This window comes from Diorhabda sublineata, chromosome X, assembly GCF_026230105.1.
Source record: "Diorhabda sublineata isolate icDioSubl1.1 chromosome X, icDioSubl1.1, whole genome shotgun sequence".
NCBI classification, from domain to species: Eukaryota; Metazoa; Arthropoda; class Insecta; order Coleoptera; family Chrysomelidae; genus Diorhabda; species Diorhabda sublineata.
Window position 1 is genome coordinate 21,158,968 of NC_079485.1, and position 21,528 is coordinate 21,180,495.

The window sequence follows — 21,528 nt, forward strand, 5'->3', positions numbered from 1 at the left end:
AGACAAACGTTGAAAAATTTTTACCGTCACAGGGACTATTCAAAATAGATTTGCATTAACCAATCATGAAATAGCAAATATTTATTTGAATATAAAGTTTCGAAAAATATTAGAATCCATCAATGGAAAACTTTTATGTTTATTTAACTTAAAAAGAAAATATATGACTGGGTATTGAGATAGAGAAAGAACACAAACGAAAGTGAAAATTCATGAAAAACCGACAGATGTGAAGATATCAGTGAAGTGAATGGCACTACTATCTAATTATCTGAGTATCTCTTCGAGGCAGATATCTATGATATTGAATTAGTAAGTTGAAGCACGAATACTCAAAGCACACAAACCTACAATCTAACAATCCTCTTGTAGTTATTGAAAGATTATCCTTATAAGAGACTGATATATATCTCAAATATCTCAATAAATATGGTATTAGTCATAAAATAAAAATCTAAAGCATGAAAAAATAAAAGAATGTGTGATATATAAGACGGATATTTCAATATTAAAAAATAGTATAAGAAGTTATCAATAAGAAATAAAACTGCATTAAAAATCAATGAAATATCAAAACAACCATGCATTTAATTATAAAAATTCAAATAGAAGGAGAAGAATTAGGTAGGTATCTATAGTGTATATAATTATACAAGATTCTAGTGGCAACTTATATTTTGCTAAAGAATGAAATTAGGCCGAAACATTAAAAATATTTTCATTATTCATTAAGAGACCTAAAATCAAGATGGTTTAGCTACTAAAACATATACAGAAGAGTCTAAGAAAATATCTATTTTCTTAGCGGGAGTGTGGAAAAATTACACTATCAAAGTGTACTCTGTTTAATATATATTCCGAGCTTTCGAATACTTGTGTATTCATCATCGTGGACTGAAATTACGGTCAAAGTTTAATGTAAAAATATGTATAAAATTATGAAAATTACTTACATTAATTAATTAACAATTGTGGTGTCTGAAATTTACTCCCTTTTTACAAAATTATCATTATCATAAGCTTTAAAAATCAATATTCAGATTGACTTGTGCCATAAATATGAAATCTATTAATTTTGGTTGCTATTTATTATTACAATAAATTTATGTGAATTTTTATTGGTTGGATTAAGAATGACATTGAATGTTTATAGGTAAGATTAGGTTAGGTCCTTATGAATGAATCTGAATATTTATTGGTTAGATTAAACATTAATTTAAATTTTTATAGGTTAGGTGAGATTAGTTGGTTATTGATGGCTTTGATTTTTTTTATAGAATTTGTTTATTCAAAACCTAAAAGATAAGCATTTATCAGGTTATTCAAATCAGTATTTATTATCAATACAATCATTCTGAGCAATTGTTTCTAAAAATAGGTGTTTTTTATAGTTATTCTCAATTGTCAAAACTTTGGCAGGTTCATAATTCATAGAATGACTTTCGTAGAAAACATATTATGCTAAAAAACAACTATGAGATATAATTTGCTATCACTTTTGTGGGAGATTATTCGATTGGTGTGTGACGTTTTAGGCAAACCAATGTATTTTTTATTAGAATTGAAACAGGAAATTTCACACTTTAATCAATTTATTAGTTGGTGTTTTATATTTCATTTTAGTGGAAATAGATTGAGTATTGAGGATTTGACTGAACGGTATCTTAATATTATGTTGTTCGAAGAATATATTTAGGTTCTTTTCATAAAACATTCGATTCAAAATTTTATGGACTCTGTTTTTCATCTGATTGATTTAATTAATCTTAGTGTTACGTTGGTGATATGGATGATAATTGATATATCTTCCATTGAATTGAAATTTTATTATCTTTGTTTCTATTAAATTTGGTGTCAAGAAAAGGATCTTTCAGCATTCTCTCTTTCTGTAGTGAATTGTATATGAGGATCGAAACTATTGAACTACAATAAGAAATTATCAATTCCATGTATTCATGATTGGGGACTGACATTCTGTCCTTGATGATGAATACATAAGTATTCGAAAGGAAATATATATATATATATATATATATATATATATATATATATAAATATATATATATATATATATATATATATATATATTTATATATATATATATATATATATATATATATATATATTTATATATATATATATATATATATATATATATATATATTCCTGTATGATTATAGTTAATTTGAGTTGTTTACGAAAATGAAAAATTTTACTCTTTATTACAGTAAAGTGTTTTTGCTTTCGATGCTGATAGAAATATAGGAGATTGTATAGAGATCCGTGCCAACTATTTGTAAGTGTAAAGACGGTTACTGGTCTTTAGTAATTTATTGTTTAGATTTCGTTAAGGAGTTTTTAATTATTAGTTATAATAGTATGTGATAAACTATAACTTTTCATTTGTTCAGTTGTATTTGTCGACATGCACACCTGTAAAATGTCATGATTATGAAGTAAGATATTTTATGATTTTCTAATAATTTGGAGAGACGGAAAAAAAGAACTAAATTAGAAATTCGTTGCTTGCTTCCTGAAAATGACACCCAAACACAGGAAAGAATACAGCACAATATTCAGGATAACCCAATTTTATAATGAATAATTCAAAAATTGTTTTATATATAAATTACTTAAGAAAAGCTTCATATTATGAAGCGACTCCTGTGTACTTAATTTGAGAAAATTATGAGTACCATTTTGGTCTTGATAATTTTTAACGAACGCGTGTGACTTTTCAGAATCGTTTTTAATAGTTCATCCAAATTCTATATTGAAATACACAATTTTTTTCTTAAATTTATCCATTCGAAGATATTGAGTATATGTTAGTGCAAATAAGTAGAATAACAACTACATCTATTTCAACAACACGAATAGATGTATAAAAAAAATAATGAGAACAACATTCCTTACAATTACTGGAAAAGTTTACTTTTCGGACTAGCGGTGTCAATGATTAAATTGCCATTCTTTAAATAGATTCAGCAAATGTTCAAATAAATAAAAGTTGAGTATTTGACAAATTCGATAATCAAAATTCTAGTTAAGAAAATTGTCCTCGTAATCGCACCCATTCCCGAATGTCACACTCCATGATTCATAGAAATTTTATTTTGAAATCCTATTTGTCACTTTGGTTATCGATAGCCAGTGTCCCTACAAACTCGGAGAGACCAATAATCTCTCTATTTTAAGATCACAGTTCAAAAATAGAGTTTATTTACATTCTGTTTTATGATACTTAACCCGTACACTCTAAAAAATATTTGAAACGTCCAAAAATATTTTTAAGGTGGATATCGAATTAGAAAATTAATTTATTGAAATTATACAGGGTATATAGGTTTCTCTCTTTTCCATTTCTTTAGCTTGCCAAATCCTCTTTGCCCACAAATGTGTCCAAACCATCTAAGCAGTTTTTCAATTGTTTCAATCACAGGTTCGACAATCAAGTCATATCTATATACACATATATGTACATATTTTTTCAAAGTTATACTGTAATGTGAATATGCGATCCTGAATACTTCTACCATCATTGAAATTACTCTGCGGTTTCAGTAGAATATTTTCTATTTGCTATTAGTCTCATATCTAAAATTTATTCGTATACTTATTCGTATACAGTATTAGTAACGAAAGTCTACGATAATTCTTGCTATGTCTTTAATATCTTTGTTATGTATTGGTAAGATTGCTCCGATCCCCCAGGTATTTTTTAGTTTTTCGCTTGTGAGTTGATCACTTCTTTTGCAATCTTATCGTGTCCAGATGCCTTTTGGTTTTTCAGTCTTCATTCTTTATATATTGTTGGTTTCCCAAACTTAATTAAAATAAAATCAATATTCTAGAACTTAAAATTTTTAAAAATTTCGAGGCTATTATACTTGATGACAAAAATCCTAAGAATGACTTGGAAATTTTTGGTATACAACGATGAGAAAGAAGTAAATTAACTTATGTTTTTCGATTTATACCAGGAAAGTGTAATTTAATGAAATATATATTTGATTAATAATAAATATAAAAATATTAAACCCAATATATCACTAATAAAAAATATAAAGTTTTTATTACTATATAAATACTATATACTACAAGATTTACGGACATTATAAGGTGCATTATATAATGACGCAGCTGACCTTGCATTATATTGGGCGTTATGCGTTCCCTGCCATTTCCAAATTAATTTTTAATGTATAAAACAATCTAGTAGACTAAAATTGTGAATAATTTCATACCCTATTATATATGTAATGAATGTAAATATCATCAAAGCCATATAAAACGAGATATTTGTAAAAAACAATTATTTAATCTTTAATCTTGAGACTCCCACAGAAGATTTAAGTAGGCTTTCAAGAGAACTTTTAGAATGCCAAAATGAAGGTCCAAGTTCTCAATGAATTGTCTCTTATTCCGAGACGAAGCCTCTAATATAACTGGACTATAATGTAAAAATAACAAGGCATTAAAAAGAATTTATAGAAGAAATTTCTAGTTTATATATAAATACAACGTACAAAATATGTGATATAAATATACACATGCAGATCTCACAAATCTTCTATCACCCAGAATTACAGGAAAACTTGATAATCTGTAATTCATGTAAAAAAATGATTTATTATTAGTAAAAATGTGCCTAGATGAGATATTCGGTAGCTAAGTTTATTTAAGAAAGCGCACCTGTCAGTCGTACATGTCTATAGTTTGGGATCTTCTCACATCGTGTACGACAGTGTGCGACTCAAGAAATATTATATCAGAACCTATCAACGAACGCATTTTGAGGAAAACGTTAATATTTCACAATTTAGCCAAAGCTTACAGCAAGCGCATTCCAAGTAGTTTGGAAATAAAAAAAAACCGTTTCAACAAAGTTAATCGCACGAGGTTAGTTCTACCAAAAATTGGAATGAACATTATTCTGCAGGTTTTTTATTTCTAAGTTAATTGTACGTTATTATCTTTAAAAAATAATTTCTATTGTAAAGTTATGTGGTTACGTTGAATTTTATGTTAATTGATTCGATGCAGAAAAATATGTTCCAAAAGCAAACATTTGAATGGAAAATAGTGAATATTTTGAGCCAATAAAAAATTATTAGATTACCTCTTAGTAAACCTAGTACCTAAATGACTAGTCAACTACAGTGACAAAAAACTTTTTACAAATTGCCACTTAGTAATACAGTACTTATTTTCTAATATCAGTAAACTTTTAGAAGCATGTTGGACAATTGTATAAATATATAAAAAAACCCTTTTAATATTACATGAATAAATATATAAAATTATAACAAAAAAATGATGATGTCTCACTTAAGAACCCCCAAGTGAATTATCATGAAGTAGGCATCCTTTGACATCCATGATTTACCAGTGGTTCCCTACTTTAAAAAGTAGCCATATGAGCACGAATGATGCCGAACGTCCGAAACCTTCATTTAGTGCAATTTCTTTATAAGACCGTGTTTTTCTAAGCTCCCGTCAAATAAAAGTACATGAAATTCATAATGAAGTAAATATTTCAACTGAACGGGTATACCATATTTTATATGAAAACTTATGTACAAAAAGCTGTTTGGAATTGTTTAATGATACCCAGAAGCTTGCTCACATTAAAACTCAAACTAATGTTTGAATATGTAAATTAAAGAAGAAAAAACGTTAACTGTTCAATACTATAGCGATTTGATGACACATTTTGATGTCGAATTTAAGAAAAAACGACCGCATTTGTCGAAACAAAGAATTTATTCCGTCACGATAATACATCACCTATTCGTCCGCTATTATAGCAGAAAATTTTAGCCGAACCGCATGTCGATTTAGTTCATCATCTGCCATATTCTTCTAATCATTTTTTTTAATAGTAATTTCCTGACACTTTCGTAGTGGACATGAATAAAAAAACGGAGATGAATATTTGCCTGAATTGAATCACGTTCCAATTAAATCTCTACTTCTTATCTTTTTCCTACATATTGTTGGCACTAAGCAAATAACTTAATTGCTAAATATGTTATCTATGACATTACAAAGATGTGTTGGTTTCAAACAGCACCAGGTTAAATGTAAACTGTTGACAGCAAGGTGATTGATCTGTAGGTGTAAACAACATTTGTTGAGTAGCTATATGTATATATGTTTTGAAAGCTATTCATCAAAAATTAATTGATGTTTCAGGACTAAACAAAATTGTGGAGAGAGTGAATTGAAATACAAAAGAGTAGCAATTATAAAACATTTGTTTCTCTATTATGGGTAGAACATAAATTTTAGACCAAAAGTGCTTACAATAAATTCCATTTATAACGTCAATAAAATTGAAATTGAATAAACACGAAATAAGGTAAAAACTACTTTTGGATAGTCCATATTAATGTTATTTATATATTTCACTTGTTCATATTTGATCTTCCCAATTTCACTTCATTTTCTAACACTGGCTAATGCAGCTTTCGAAATTCGAAACGATTTAGTCGGTATCAATTTATTGCATTTTCAGATAGCTCCATCATCTCAGGGGGTGTGAAATCTTACTCAAAACTTAATATTTCAGTACATAAATGAAAATTTAGGAAAAATTATCAATTTGAAAACTAAATTTGAAAAATATGTTTTTATTACAACTTCTCCATTTCTTATAATTTACATGCAAGATATTCTGTGACTAATCTCTCTTTGAGAAACCTATAGATTTATCACAACTGTATCACTTTCACTCTTAATAGAAGTATATTCTATTGCATATGCTATTAAAAAATATCCATTTACATCACGAAAATTTATTAATTATTCTAGAACCGATTGCTGTATGGCTTTTGATACACATAGACAGAAAATGTCGAGATTAGAACTAACCAAATCGTTTATTGTTCATATTCGACTCAATAGTTGCGTTCGGTAATGTTGTTCGCGGAACAGAACGAGCAAAGAGCGAACATGGATTTTTTAGACTGATCGTGATAATTGCCGAATAGTAAACGAACAACGAAAAAAACTAAATCTAAAATAATTGAAGTTAGCAGGCAGAACAGTAATTAGTGAAGTACGAAACTATAATAATTGACTTTTCAAATGCTTATTTACATATCACCAAAGCATAATTGTGCACAGTTTGGGTAAATCTGTTTCTTGATGACCAAATGTATGACGAACATTATACATATTTAAAACAAAAAACAATGTTTCCGAATTCATTCGAAAATGATAATAGGTTTCAAGTAAGTCTTGCGATAACCTATTCAGTATAATTTATGCTCTTCGGCTGTACTTCCACTTCTTCATTTTCAAAAAGAAATCTTCTGCAAACGCACAAATTAAAGCTACTGCTTTTGCCAGTTTTCGAATTGAACTTCCGTAAATACAAAAACAACACACAACACATCAGTATCAACAACTGTCGTATAAAGTTGCTAGTTGATAAGCATTCAAACGTTAAAAGTGAAAACAAATCTAAGAGCTCTCTTTCAGGATGCGGAGCAAAGAGATATTCCTCAGGGGGTTCAAAAATTTATACAACCGAAAACGAACCGAGCAGTGAGATCAAAATAAAGTGGATTGCCTAACGATAGCGAACAGTCATAGTCATCAGAAGATGTACATAGCCGAATGTAGTATATGAGTGAGGAAACAAATTCCTTATAAGAATAAGGCTCAAGAAATTGGTTTATAGGTTATGCAATCCTCCCTGAAATTGCAAAACAAAAATAATAGGGTTAAAGGTCGACATCTCTTTGGTTTTCGGAGAAAAAGTAGTTCAATATACGTTGCGACATATAGTATTCGATTTCAGAACTATTTATTTTCAATCACTTAGTTCATTACAAACTATTCATAATAATTTAAATTTTTTAACAATTTGAGAAAACTGATATTCACAGGGATTACACAGGATTCTCTGATATTTTCATTTTTGAAGTATACCAAACTCTTCATCCTGCTAATAAATGTTGCTTTTTATAGGTAAATACAACAAAAAAGGCAAACAAAAATTTTTTTGACATACTGCATTCGTATTAAAATATTGTCAGCTATTATGTATAGACTTAATTTAGGAGCCTATTGGGGAGTGCCTGCAGTAGAAAGCTGTATTCGAGAGGGTCACATTTCAGTATCAAAATGTATCGTATAGAGCAAAGTCCAGTTATTATTCGATTTAAAAGAATTGACTCCAACTCAAATGAACGAAGATTTGGCGGATATATTAGCAGTAGTACAGAACAATAGCACATTTCTGGAACCGTTGGTGATATTCATATTCAATACACTGTTTACGCTACCATTACCTTAACACTCACAATTCCATTGTCTGGCGAGTATTTCGATAACCAAATTATCGTCTTTAGAGACTGAAAGCAAACAGTTAAACTTGGTTATCGAAACGCGCGTCGGAGGATGTAAGTGTGAGTGCTGGTGTAGAGGTAGTATAAACAGTATATTCAGTATAAGGTACCCTCAAAAAGCAGAAATAAAATACATATCAGGGGAAATACTTGGGCAACATTACCTTCAAAATTCACTTGTTTTTTATGTCTTAAATCTGTTTGGCACCAAAGCAGTACGGGAAGTGTTGGTAGATGGTTGCAAGATTTGACTTACCGGCAATGTCATGTGATATGAACCCTATTGAACCCGTAATTTTTCGTCTAATTAATCTAGCGGGTTGATGCGTGAACTTAGCCTACGACGAATGGAAGAGCACTCCTCAATAAATTATCAAGAACTTGACAATATGCAAATACGAGTTGCTGCGTTAAATGAAGTATGAAACGCCCACTATCAATTTAAATTTAATTTTTTTAGTTTTCACAAATGTTTGACTTTGAAGGTAATAGGTGTGCAATGCTCGAAAGCCAGTGTGCTTAAAAACTATTGGAGAAACTGACGTAGAGTACAAGTAGAAAATTACAAATGTGGAACAAAATCCATACTATAAAGAAACCGTGAAAGGTTGGAGAATAATTTTATCAATTTATTTATGAAGAAACAAGCGAATTCAATGTATAATAACAAATATCCTTCATGGAACAACAAGAATTTCTCTCTTCTTCTCTTTCTCTCTTTTTCATGTCTATTTCCTCGCAATCATTCCAGTAACCCCTTATTAATTTCTGAGCTTACAGTAACCAAGACTTTGATGCTGGATTTCGAATGGTGCGCCTTTTAAGGCCATTTTTAAATCACTTATCTCTAGTTAACATGTACTAGATTATTATCATAGATAGAATCAATATTTTAAGTTTTTAAGTTTTTTTGGCACTTTAGTTAAACAAGAAACAGAACTTAATGCCTTCTCCAACAGCCATATTTTGAAACAGACATTTCCAACACGATCTCACCACTGCGGCTGTAGTAGAGAGAATAGGTTCAAACTTGTAAATACTAATATTAACACGTGAGGCTATGAGACATACTAATTGAAATAGATGAAACATAAGTAATAACTGTTATATAAACTATATACTATTTTTTTATCACACCTCATAAATAGTACAGTTTTGCAAAATTTTTGAAGAAAACATGATACCGGGTATATTTCAAGTGGTGTCAATCTCAACAAAGCGTAAGGATATACTTATTTTGGATACATCAGATCATGGCGTGGAAAATATATTTTTGATGTGAAAATGAACAGCAATAAACTATACTTTTTGGCACTGAGTTGAAATTTTCATCTCCAATTTTAATGGTTGAATTTTTGACAAAATTTTTCGAAACTCACACTCTGAGCGAAAATACGATAAAATATTTCCAACGAAAATTAAATTAAGAAAAAAATAATACCTCAGTTGAGATTAATTAGTGCCTTCAACCATGTTGTCGATGGTAGTTTCCAAAAAAAGATATTTGATAAGAAAAAAGACTTATTAAATAGTATATTATTTGAGTTTTGAGTAGCCGTGAAGGACACTATATTCTTACTGCGACTTATTATCAAACAGTAACTAGTATATAATTAATTATCCTTAATCATAGTTATTGAAAAATTATATATATGTTGTATAGTCGGGTAGAATGATGTTGAGTCTTATAACCAAGCAGATCTGAGTTGAAAGCGGGATGTTAACAACATCAAAACATAAAAATTCGACAAACCATCTGTCGGAAGGCAGCTGCAAATCACCGACAGTATTCTGCTTAATTTAATGCCGACGTACCAATTCCGTCATACCTAATACATACAGATGATCTTTTCTATCTGTGATGAACGGATAAGTAAAAGATGTTCGATCAGAGATATAGTGCAAGAGAAAGGAGATATTTATTATTCAAATTACTTGATTATTGCTTGAATGTACCTAGTTAGTATTATTGAATCAAGTTACTGTATTAGAAGACTAAGATCTCTCAACATCGAATAACGGTAGCGAAGTTCTGGTTCAAATATCCAGCAATTTCCGAAAAACTTGCATCATAGAGGACAACAATTGGACACCCCTTAAAGTTCCTCAATTGACGATACCCAGCTCTTGGCATGTTCTTAAAGGACTGTTAAATGCAAACACCACACAAACAAATGAAACTAGTCAAAGCTTAGAGAATTCAGAAAAAATTATGAATAAATTTTCTTCTAAAATATCAATGAAAACAGTATTTATATTCCCTGGTTTCATTTCAAAATTTAAAATCATTTAATGTTGACGCTCAAACAATAACTCGTGATAAACTCAGGGTGACACTATTCATTACTTTTCTTTGGATTTTGCTTCCACAATCTCTATAGAGTTGCAATTACTTCACTAGGGAGAGAAAAAATTATTGGTATAGTTGAGACTGTAATTTATCAATACAATTTACGTCAAGAATTATTTGGCTGATACCTGAAATATTTTTTGGATACTTGTTTCATTCATTTGTTTTATTAGTAAATTTGATGGACCTTGTTTTAATGAATCAAACTTCCAACATCGCACTAATCTTCAAAAAAGCGATTTGCTTTTTATTTTTTAGTATTCAAAAATGTTTAAATATATAATTTCACTGAAATTTAAATAGTAAAGTGATTATCTGTATTTGTTCAAATTTTGAATAAACTTATTTAGTTCAATAGAAAAGAAATTGATTTCAATTGTTTGGTTTTTAGGTAAAAAAGAACGAATCACAACAGCATATCCAATAGTCACAATAGGTTGTCCAAACAACATAAAATCTAAAATTGAAACGAAATGATTTGAAACGACATATCTTTCTCCATTAAAAAACTTCAATATTTAATAATACTATAATCGTAATTTTTAGAGTGTTACCCGATTTGACATTTTTATTAAAAATATTTATCATTGGCGTAAAAATTACGTGGATCACTTTCAGCGAGAAATGAACTTAAAAATAAACGCAGCTCAAATTAATATAAAGGAAGATTTTATATTTTTATTAGCTAGGTACACAAACACATGTAACACATTACACACATAAATTTCTTAACACAATTCCCGCTAATACACGTTTCTTTATCAATGAAAACGTACCTTACAAATTCTATCCAGCAGTATTCACAAGACTGAAACAATTAAATTAACATAGATCTAAAATTTTGAAACTTGGTGGGTGCCAGAACAGAAGAAACTGGCATTCGGTAGTTTCCGATTAACATCGCCAAAATATTTAATTTTAAGAAAAAAATTTAGAAAAATTACAGTCGTGTTCTAAGGGGCTAGGATAAATTTCCTCATAAAGTTCAAGGTATGCATACGAGATACAGTTTATATGTTTAAAATCTATTTTTAATACAAAATGTTTGAAAAATAAATTTTACGTCTCAAATTTTAGCTGGGGGTGGAGCGATGCTTTCATTTTAGATAGAGAAGAGGGGAGATTGAACTGGCCGGGCGACAGATCCTGTGACAAACTTGTCTAGCCAAATATTTTGGATGTTATGTGAAGTAGAAACACGAGATCGCTTTCTCACATGAAAATCGTAGCAGTGATATACCGTTTCCTTTGAAGCACACTCCCACATGTATATATAAACGAACGGTTATTAAAATTTCCTTCACAGTTTTGGAAAAATGCCTCAAATATTTTTTTATTGCGAATATAGAAATATTATAATCTCAGAAGAACAATACAAAAAAATAAATTTAAATTTCAGAATAAAATAGATCACTCAAGTCTCAGAACTAAGAGCTAAAAAATTCACTGTCAGAATCAAGTATAGTGTGTAAAGGTGAATGAAATGAATTTATTATTGAGGTTACTGTACATATTTAAAAAAAAATTGTGCATTTGTGCGATCGTCTTGAAAGTCAGTTTGTCACCTTTTAATTATTGTTGAGTAGAAGCAAAGTTCTATGAAAAAAACTTCCTCTACCCTATTCTCGCCTTACTCCATCACTCCAGTAATGAGAGAATTTGTTATTAATCGACTCTACTAGTATGTTATATCGAAATCCAGAAAAATTTTACAAATTGATTCGTTACCCAGAAGCTATTAGTTATTGTATTATTGTATTATTGTATTATTGTATTATTGTTTCTAAACTATAATGGAATATTCAACCAATTCATAAGTTTATTTCGGAATAAATCCCATCTCTCATAAAATTTTGTATTTGTATATTTGCTTAGAGAATATCGTTTTGTGCTGTAACATTATGTGTAGCTACCTTAGATATTGTGCCTTGTTGGCTAATCTACATATCACCAGGTGAAGAAGTGTGATATATGTGATTAATCACCAGTACTCTAATTGGGGTCCAACGATTCCAACACAGGCAAATTTTTGAACATTATAAAGGGTTTTACTTATTCTACTCCGGCTTACTTTGATATATGGGACTACCGCCCTATAACTATCACAATCGTGACGTACATCCAGCGTAGCCCTTTAGCTCTATAACTCATTTTCACCAGTTTGCTGTCCAAAGCGATCCCTAGAGTTTTAACTCCAGTTTCTACTCTATGACTGAGAGAGAAATAGAGACTACAGACATAAAGATTATATTTACACCTATTTTTTTACTAAGTAACTGCAACATTTAGAAATTGCAACACACAACTGTGAAAAACAGATTTTGTCACTTAATTCTCATGGACATATTTTTTCTGACATTTTGTGAAAATTTTCAATTATAACTATTGGGCTTGTATACTAGAGCATACAATGTAAAAACGAAGACCAAGATTATATCGATTTTTTGCTAAGAACGAATAATTTTGAAAAGGTAATTACTTCTGTGGATCACAATAACTGAAAAAGGTTTCGTTTACTCGTCACCTTGATGGAATTCTGCAATTATGTCATATTTGAAATAAATTAAGCTCGCAAATATTGATAAGCTAAAATTTGGATACATTTCGTTACAAGTCATTATAATGTTAAAACTGAATTCAGATAAAGTTTAGGATATTGTTAGATACTTAACGGAGAACATTATAAGCATGTGCGAAATTAAAATAAACAATTTAATTATGATTACTTGATTTAGAATTAAAATCATTTCATTTAATTCTCAATCGGCTCTATATATCATTATAATCAACTACAGGAATAATTTAACATAAAAAACGGACGATCTGTAACCGATTAATTATGCTTATAACTGACTTGAAAACATGAATAACTTACAATACTTTCATATTTTTACTTTAAGAAGTTTTCAAATACAAAATAAACAATTCCAAGTTGAAATAATATACATTAAATAAGAAAGCAAATCAATCTAATGTTTGATGTTCTATATTCTGACATATGGCAAAATCAAATAAAAAGTATATCAATAGAAAGAATGTGGAGCAAATTTTAATTTATAATACTAGAGACGGCAACGGAAATACGTGGGTGCCAGAACTAATGGCAACAAATATCTGGTGGAACAAAGATATGAAAGAAGAAATTAATATAAGGAAAAAAATATCTGAGGAATGGAATCTTTATAAAACGAATCTATTTACAGCTACGAAAACCACTAAATTCAAAGAGATATATGTAAATACATAGTAAACACTGGGGTAAAAGAAACATTGAGAAAATTAATAAGAAAGGGAAAATTAAACAATACAAACCGATTGTGAAATGCACGTAAACTAGATGTATTATAGAACGATGGGCGGAATAATAAGAGTAAAAAGAATTGCTTGTAGAGAAAGAGAAACAATTTGAGCCCGAAGACGAAAAAAAATACACGTATTTGTATTACGATAGGTAGTAAAGAAAAAACTGCAAATTAAATAAAAATTATACCTCGGGTTACCACGAAGATCTGGAAACTTCAATCCATGTACTTCTTCTGTCTGAGTCAAAAATATTTCTATAATCGATTCCTCATGTACTATTTACAGAAGTCATAAATCAGCGTACTTGTGAAGTCATATGTACTGTTTCTCTAATCTCCATTCAGTTACATAAAACCATTTTTACTGAACATGTAATAGTTCAACACATACAAGATAGCTATCAAATTCTGTCTGCTCGTAATGGGATAGTCTCTTTCATCTGACTTCCACCTCACACTAGAATAACTGGGAACGAAACTGTGGATCACCATGCCAAAAAAGCCTCTGACGGCGCACTATAAATCACAATTTAGCTTGAAACTAATCAATTAAATTCAAAAACCTATTTTCTTTCACAGCTTCTGACCCCTCCTGGATTTTCTCAAGTAGAAAAAAAGAAAAAAAGCTACAATAATAAGACAATTTCATATTAGACACAGTAAACTAACACCCAATTATCCAATATTTTTGAAGAATTATCCTGCAACTCCACCTTCACCACATATCAATAATTCCATCTGAGGCCTAAACATAAAGAAGCACTCACCTGCCTCACAAATATCTACAAAGATTTGAGTTCATCAAAGCTATTATAAACCTCTACATCAAAACATAATTGTGCATAGTGATAGTCTCTAATTGTTCATTATATAACTAATTTCATGATTTTCATATGTAACCCTGATAATAACTCGAATGAAAGTAGACAGGATAAACGAAAATTTCACAACAAAAGAGTTGAATTTAAGAATAATGATAGAAATGCCCAAAAAATAGGAAGTGGGTATTGAAAAACAAAAATAAATCAAAAACACTATCAGATAGAATCTACACAGATTCGGACATTACGAAGAACGAGCTAAAAATTCAAAAACAAATCAGATAAAGAGCGAAGGCAAAGAGGCAGAAAGGTAAACAGATGAAATTAGGTCATCATAAGCTGATAATAAACAGAAAACCATGGAAATGAGTGGAAAGTAAGGAGGAGCTGCAGAAAAAAAAAACATCACATTCAAAAAACTAGGAACGAACACTGTTAGGAATCAAGACAAATCGACAGGAAAGGAATGGTCTCTAGATTAAGTAATAGTAATAAATAGTATAATTAATAAAAATAATAATAGGAGTAATGGACACAACAGTAATAGATTGAAGGAGGGAAACATTGTAAGCAGAGTATTGAAAATAGAATAATCAATAACAATTACCTTTAAAAAATAACATTACGATAATATATAAATAAATACAAATATTTATGTCTTGTTGTTATTTTGATGCTGGTCTTTCTAAAGTAATGATGTTAAAAAATTGTGTGAAAAATGTATTTCACCACAATTCTCGTAATTAATTTCTTGATGATGAGGATGATGATAAATACGTACTTATGCGAAATCTTGGAATACATATTAAATAGAGTATACTTTTATACTTTATATATATATATATATATATATATATATATATATATATATATATATATATATATATATTAAAGATTTTATAGACCATTTTCTTTAAGTTGTGGTTAACTACGTAAACTGTCACAATACAGTTGATATATTAGTCTCAAGAAACAGCAGAGGATTCTATTTCGATTTTGTATTTTTAGATACAATTAAATATTAAAGTCACTATCATTTCAAACTGGAACCGACATTTAACACAAAAACTAAGAAAAGCGAGAGCGGTAGTAAGATTATTTTTAGCTTTAAGCAGAACTTTTGAAATAACACAAGCGTACCCAGTGAGAAAGAAAAAAAGGATAAGCTCAATCCACTAACCTTATAATTTTGATTTTAATTAATTTTGAGTTTAATTTAATGGGAGAGAAATAATAATATTCTCATACAGAATAAAATATTCATAGACTTTTATAATTTTAATGCGTTGAAAAAATATAACAAGGAACGCATGTAATGAAATAAAACATGGCAAAGAATAAATATTTCAGATTTAATGGTACAATAGTGAAGGTTTTGGGGTAAGGAAAAACTTTAAAATACTTTGAAAGTTAGGTTTATGGCATACAGGAATATTCTAGAAGAAGGTTATACAACTGAGGAATAGACAGTACATACAATAAAATAGATTAAAAATTATTAATTGATGAAATTTTCCACCATATAATCTTCGTGGGTACGCCCGTGTCAAATAAAGGAATCACTTTTGTTAATCTTTACACCACTCACCACTATCGTGTAGAACCCTCCAGGTACATTCTGACCTCCAAACTTAATGTTGATGGTATATTCCCCAGCATCCTCTACGGTGTAATAGATAGTGACAGTATTGTCTCTATTATCTACTATATTTATATCCACGTCTCTACCGAAAATAAGTTGTTAACATTTTTATATATGTCGTGTCCATTATTTTAAGAGAATATTTATTCAATAGATCAATTTATGAAGGAACAAATAAGTTGAATCAAAGCATTCATGTAAATATTCTAAGAAACAATTAAAAAAATAATGACGTGCGTATACTCCAAATTCTTACTCACATAAAATAATAATCACAATTCAACTTCAAGATGTATTGTCATTTTTAGTTTTCGCTTTTGAGAACCGACTTAGCCACAATTTTAACCAATTATTATACAAATAATTGAAGACTCCACCAAAAATCACGATATAAAACCAGGAAGTCCTGATTCTTAAGATACGAACAACAGCGATTTCGATATGAACAACACAAAAGGACGGTATCAGGTTAAGGGCGAGACTAAGTTATGACAGTAGAAGATTTTCCAACAGGATATTCAGAGATTCAACAGATAATATCTTACAGGTCCGTGAAAAATTATGAAAATTGCTTAGTTAACGAGACACAGTGGTTTCAAGTGAGAAAAAAAATTTTCGTAATATATCGGAAGCTGTTCGAAATTTTGTACCTAGATGTCTTAAAGATGCAAAATTCTAACGAAAGTTGATCATAAGTATATTTAGTCTTTATTGGTGTCCTATATGTGGATATCCGATCCCCTATTAATTATGATACCGATGAAATTAATTTTTTGAATTTTGAAATTATTTAGCATAACTTTGGTTGCGCTGAATTCAATCTTTCTAAAATATTTAGCTATAACAGAAGAGCTGCAATATATTAGCTAATAAGGTTTTATATAGAACGTGAAATTCTATATATATATATATATATATATATATATATATATATATATATATATATATATATATATATATAAATATAAATATATATATATATATATGCAAAAAAACACCAAATTTTAATGCATTTTCCGAGCTTTCGAATACTTATGTATTCATTGTATGGGAAATAATTAATTAAGATTTTCGGTGATTTTTGATATTATTAATGCTTGTAGGGCTGCCCGCTAGCCAGATTTTTTTCTAAACCTTTTGTTATCTTGCATTTTTCAGCCTAAGAAAATAAAAACTACTAGAACTACTTTAGTTGTTGATCATTGGACGCTCCTCGCTAATATTTATTCGCGCATTTTTACTAAAAATAACTTTTTCAAGAAACTAAGCTTGAGAAGATTTATCCCATCAAATGTAAGCTTCTTTGAGAAATTTTTAAAATCATAAAATTCAATATTTAATATTCAAATTTTAATTGAATTTCAATATTCAAATTTTAATTGAATTTTGACTTTTATGATTTTAAAAATTTTTACAAGCATTAATAATATCAAAAATCACCGGAAATCTTAATTAATTTTTTCCCATACGATGAATACATGTAGTATCCGAAAGCTCAGAAAATATATTTAAGTTAGTCCACTTTGGTGTTTCCTTGTCACGTTCCCAATAAGAAACCGCTCATAATATAGCTGGCAAAGACTTTTTTACAATTTATATATATATATATATATATATATATATATATATATATATATATATATACATATATATATATATATTTATATATATATATATATATATATATATATGTGTGTGTGTGTGTGTGTGTGTGTGTGGGTATACAAAATATCAAAAAAACAAATTCAATTATAAATATTCAAAAATTCTTGAAACGGATTCTAATACACGAAATGGTTCACATTCATATAAATGATAAAAAAGATCTGAGTTTAAGTAAAATTTATAGTTCTATTTTGTAAATATATTTGAGATATAGGGACCAAGGAAAAATTAATTTTTTCTTATTAGAGCAAAGTTCTAAGTTGATTTCATCCTTATTTTGATATTCATGATGAAAGTGATCTATAAATCAATATAAATAAGCAAAATGTCAGTGTCAATATCATATTTTGATAAAGACTTTTTCTTTTAAACATTATCAAGAAAAACTAATTTTAAAACAGAAGAGACCTAAAATCAAAAACATTCAGATGCATTTATATATATATATATATATATATATATATATATATATATATATATATATATATATATATATATATATATATATATATAATTATTAGAGATGTCGTTCGTATTCGAAGTTCAACTTTCGTTAAATTTTTGCATCTCTAATAAAACAGCTACGATTAAAATTTAAGAGAAAAATTTCGAATAACTTATGATGTAATAAATTACGAGAATATTATTCAATGCACAAATTAACAACCATAACTATTTTTCCTGCCTCAATGATCATAATTTGTTGATGATTATAACCCACAGAGCGAGTATACCGAAATGATTAGCTTTTAAAATTATTTATTTTGTGGGACATATCAAGTAGATGGATAGATAACGAATCTCGATCAATTTTGAAAGAGATGATCATTCACTGATAACATATACAGGAAAAATTCTAAAACACATGTATATATTTTTTTATCATGGATTCTATCAGAAAAGAAGCTGGAAGGTACAGGGTGCGGCAGCATAACTTCCTTTTTTAAAAAGTTCGCCATTTAGTCGGTAGATGTCGTAACGGAGTGCTAGTGGTCTCGTTCGAGAGGGGGGACTATAAAGTTTTGTCCCGGCACAGTTCAGTCGCCATCATGCGTTGGAACAGTGAGGAGCGTGCGTTTGCCGTTGAGGTTTACTTTTCGAGCGGATGTTCTGTGATCGCAACCCAGCGCGCCTTTCGGAATCGCTTTAATTTAGCCCCCTTGGCCCCTGTCCCGGACCGGAAATCAATTGTTACGTGGGTCACTACGTTCAGACAAACTGCAAGTGTGACAAGACGAAGAACTGGAGTCCCTCGGCCCATTAGATCACCGGAGAACATTGAGTTAGTTAGAACTTCAGTGTTGCGATCACCACGGCGTTCTGCGCGCAAACATGCGTCTGCCCTTGGACTTTCCGATCGTTCTGTGAGGAGAATACTTCATGATGATCTTCATTTTCATCCATACAAGATGGCAATTGTGCAGGAACTTTCTGAACGTGACTTCAATTCTCGGAGGAACGCGTGTGAGGTTTTTCTGGAAGTCGTTCCTGAGGACGCTATTGTTTTTTTTAGTGATGAAGCCCATTTTCATTTGTGTGGATCCGTAAACAAACAAAACATGCGCTACTGGGCTGATACCAATCCTCGACAATTGCAGTCACAGTGTGGTGTGCAATTTACTCACGTGGAATTATTGGTCCCTGGTTCTTTGAGGAAAATGAAGTCACAGTGACAGTGAATTCGCACCGGTATGTAAACATGTTACAGGAATTTTTTTTCCCACGGCTAGATGAGTTGGACTTAGGGGACACTTGGTTCCAACAAGACGGAGCAACGGCACACACTTCAAGAACATCGATGGCTGTTTTGAGGGAACACTTCCCAGAGCGCCTTATCTCAATTAGGGGCGATTTGGAGTGGCCAGCCCGCTCTCCCGATTTGACTCCTTGTGATTATTTCCTATGGGGTTTTTTGAAATCCCGTGTGTATGTGAACCGTCCAAGGACCCTACAAGATTTGAAGACGAACATCCAGGAAGAAATTGCCAACATAACGCCTGCTATGCTGGCAAGAGTCATGACAAACGCCAGAAATCGGTTTACTCAGTGTATGGAGAATGGGGGACGTCACCTAACTGATTTGATCTTCAAAACTCAGTAAAACAAAACTTTATGTATGTGCCTGTATTATAAAAAACGAATAAAAATTTTCTGATTCATACAATAAGTTTTATTAACTTTTGAAAAAAGGAAGTTATGCTGCCGCACCCTGTATAAAGGAAGATATTTGTGATAATCTATATAATTATTATTTTTTAGTATACACAAACGATGGTTATGTACCATTTGTAAAGATATAGAACTACAACACAGCACCGTATGCACTCTCTCAACTATCAATTGAAAACTAAAAGCTCAATTACTTCTCAAAATGAAATTAGTGAAATACGAGATGATTTCAAAATTAAGAACTACACCAAGTCTATTAAAAAGATTATTTTTTATCAACTACAACTACAATTATTGCGCTTTCACAAATAATTCAATATCAAAACAAAACAATCTGAATATTAAATCAAAGTTATATGAAATGGTTCCTTATTTTAATATTTAGGACACAACACATAAAGAATGTTATTTACCCTCCGTCTACTGTTTTGATTTTACAAGTAACTGCACCAGCACCGGCGTTTTCTGTGTTTACGATAATATGGTAGGGCTGCCCGCTAGCCAGATTTTTTTCTAAACCTTTTGTTATCTTGCATTTTTCAGCCTAAGAAAATAAAAACTACTAGAACTACTTTAGTTGTTGATCATTGGACGCTCCTCGCTAATATTTATTCGCGCATTTTTACTAAAAATAACTTTTTCAAGAAATTAAGCTTGAGAAGATTTATCCCATCAAATGTAAGCTTTTTTGAACCTTAAAGCCAATTCCTTATTTGAGAACTGCACAACAAACGACGAAAATTTTTCTATTAAGTTATGTATAAATCTAAATTAAATTTTTCAACTGAGCTATGAGGGAAATTACATTGTTCATCTGAATGAATCCAATTGGAAACATATTTTTTCTTAGTTGTGACTATTTTAAAAAATTATCTGAGAGACTTGTTAATAATAAGATTGTAGATTAAGAACCGAATTCAAACTACAATGAAGTTTAAGAAAATTTTTCAGTACATAAATGATTAATGCGAATTCATTTATCAACTTTCATTTAAAAACAATGGTTGGAACCTTTCAAATTAATTTTAGAAGTTCCTTCTATAAAGTAAAACGTCATTAAATTCGTCATTTAAATTTTTTAATTCAACCTGTATACCGCTAAATATTTTATAAATTTAATTCATGATTATTGATGATAAGATATCGAGAACTTTCCATAAAGAGTAATATTAATATACAACGGTTTGACAGAAGAGTGACTATTCAATGATACCTATCA

The 21,528-nt window shown here is 29.8% G+C and overlaps 1 protein-coding gene across 4 annotated transcripts in view; it reads right to left on the reverse strand.

Moving 5' to 3' along the window:
• LOC130451585 (filamin-A) overlaps window positions 1-21,528 on the reverse strand; it is a 125,724-nt gene that overhangs the window by 28,048 nt on the left and 76,148 nt on the right. The window contains exons 12-13 of one of the 4 annotated variants that reach the window (XM_056790694.1): window positions 20,723-20,853; window positions 16,422-16,557 (exon numbers count right to left, since the gene is read on the reverse strand). The exons of 2 other annotated variants lie outside the window; for them this stretch is intronic. In XM_056790694.1, the coding sequence (XP_056646672.1) occupies window positions 16,422-16,557; window positions 20,723-20,853 (267 nt within the window). Of the gene's footprint in view, window positions 1-11,486; window positions 11,602-16,421; window positions 16,558-20,722; window positions 20,854-21,528 lie in introns of those variants that run through there. One more of the 4 variants, XM_056790693.1, reaches the window with a different exon arrangement.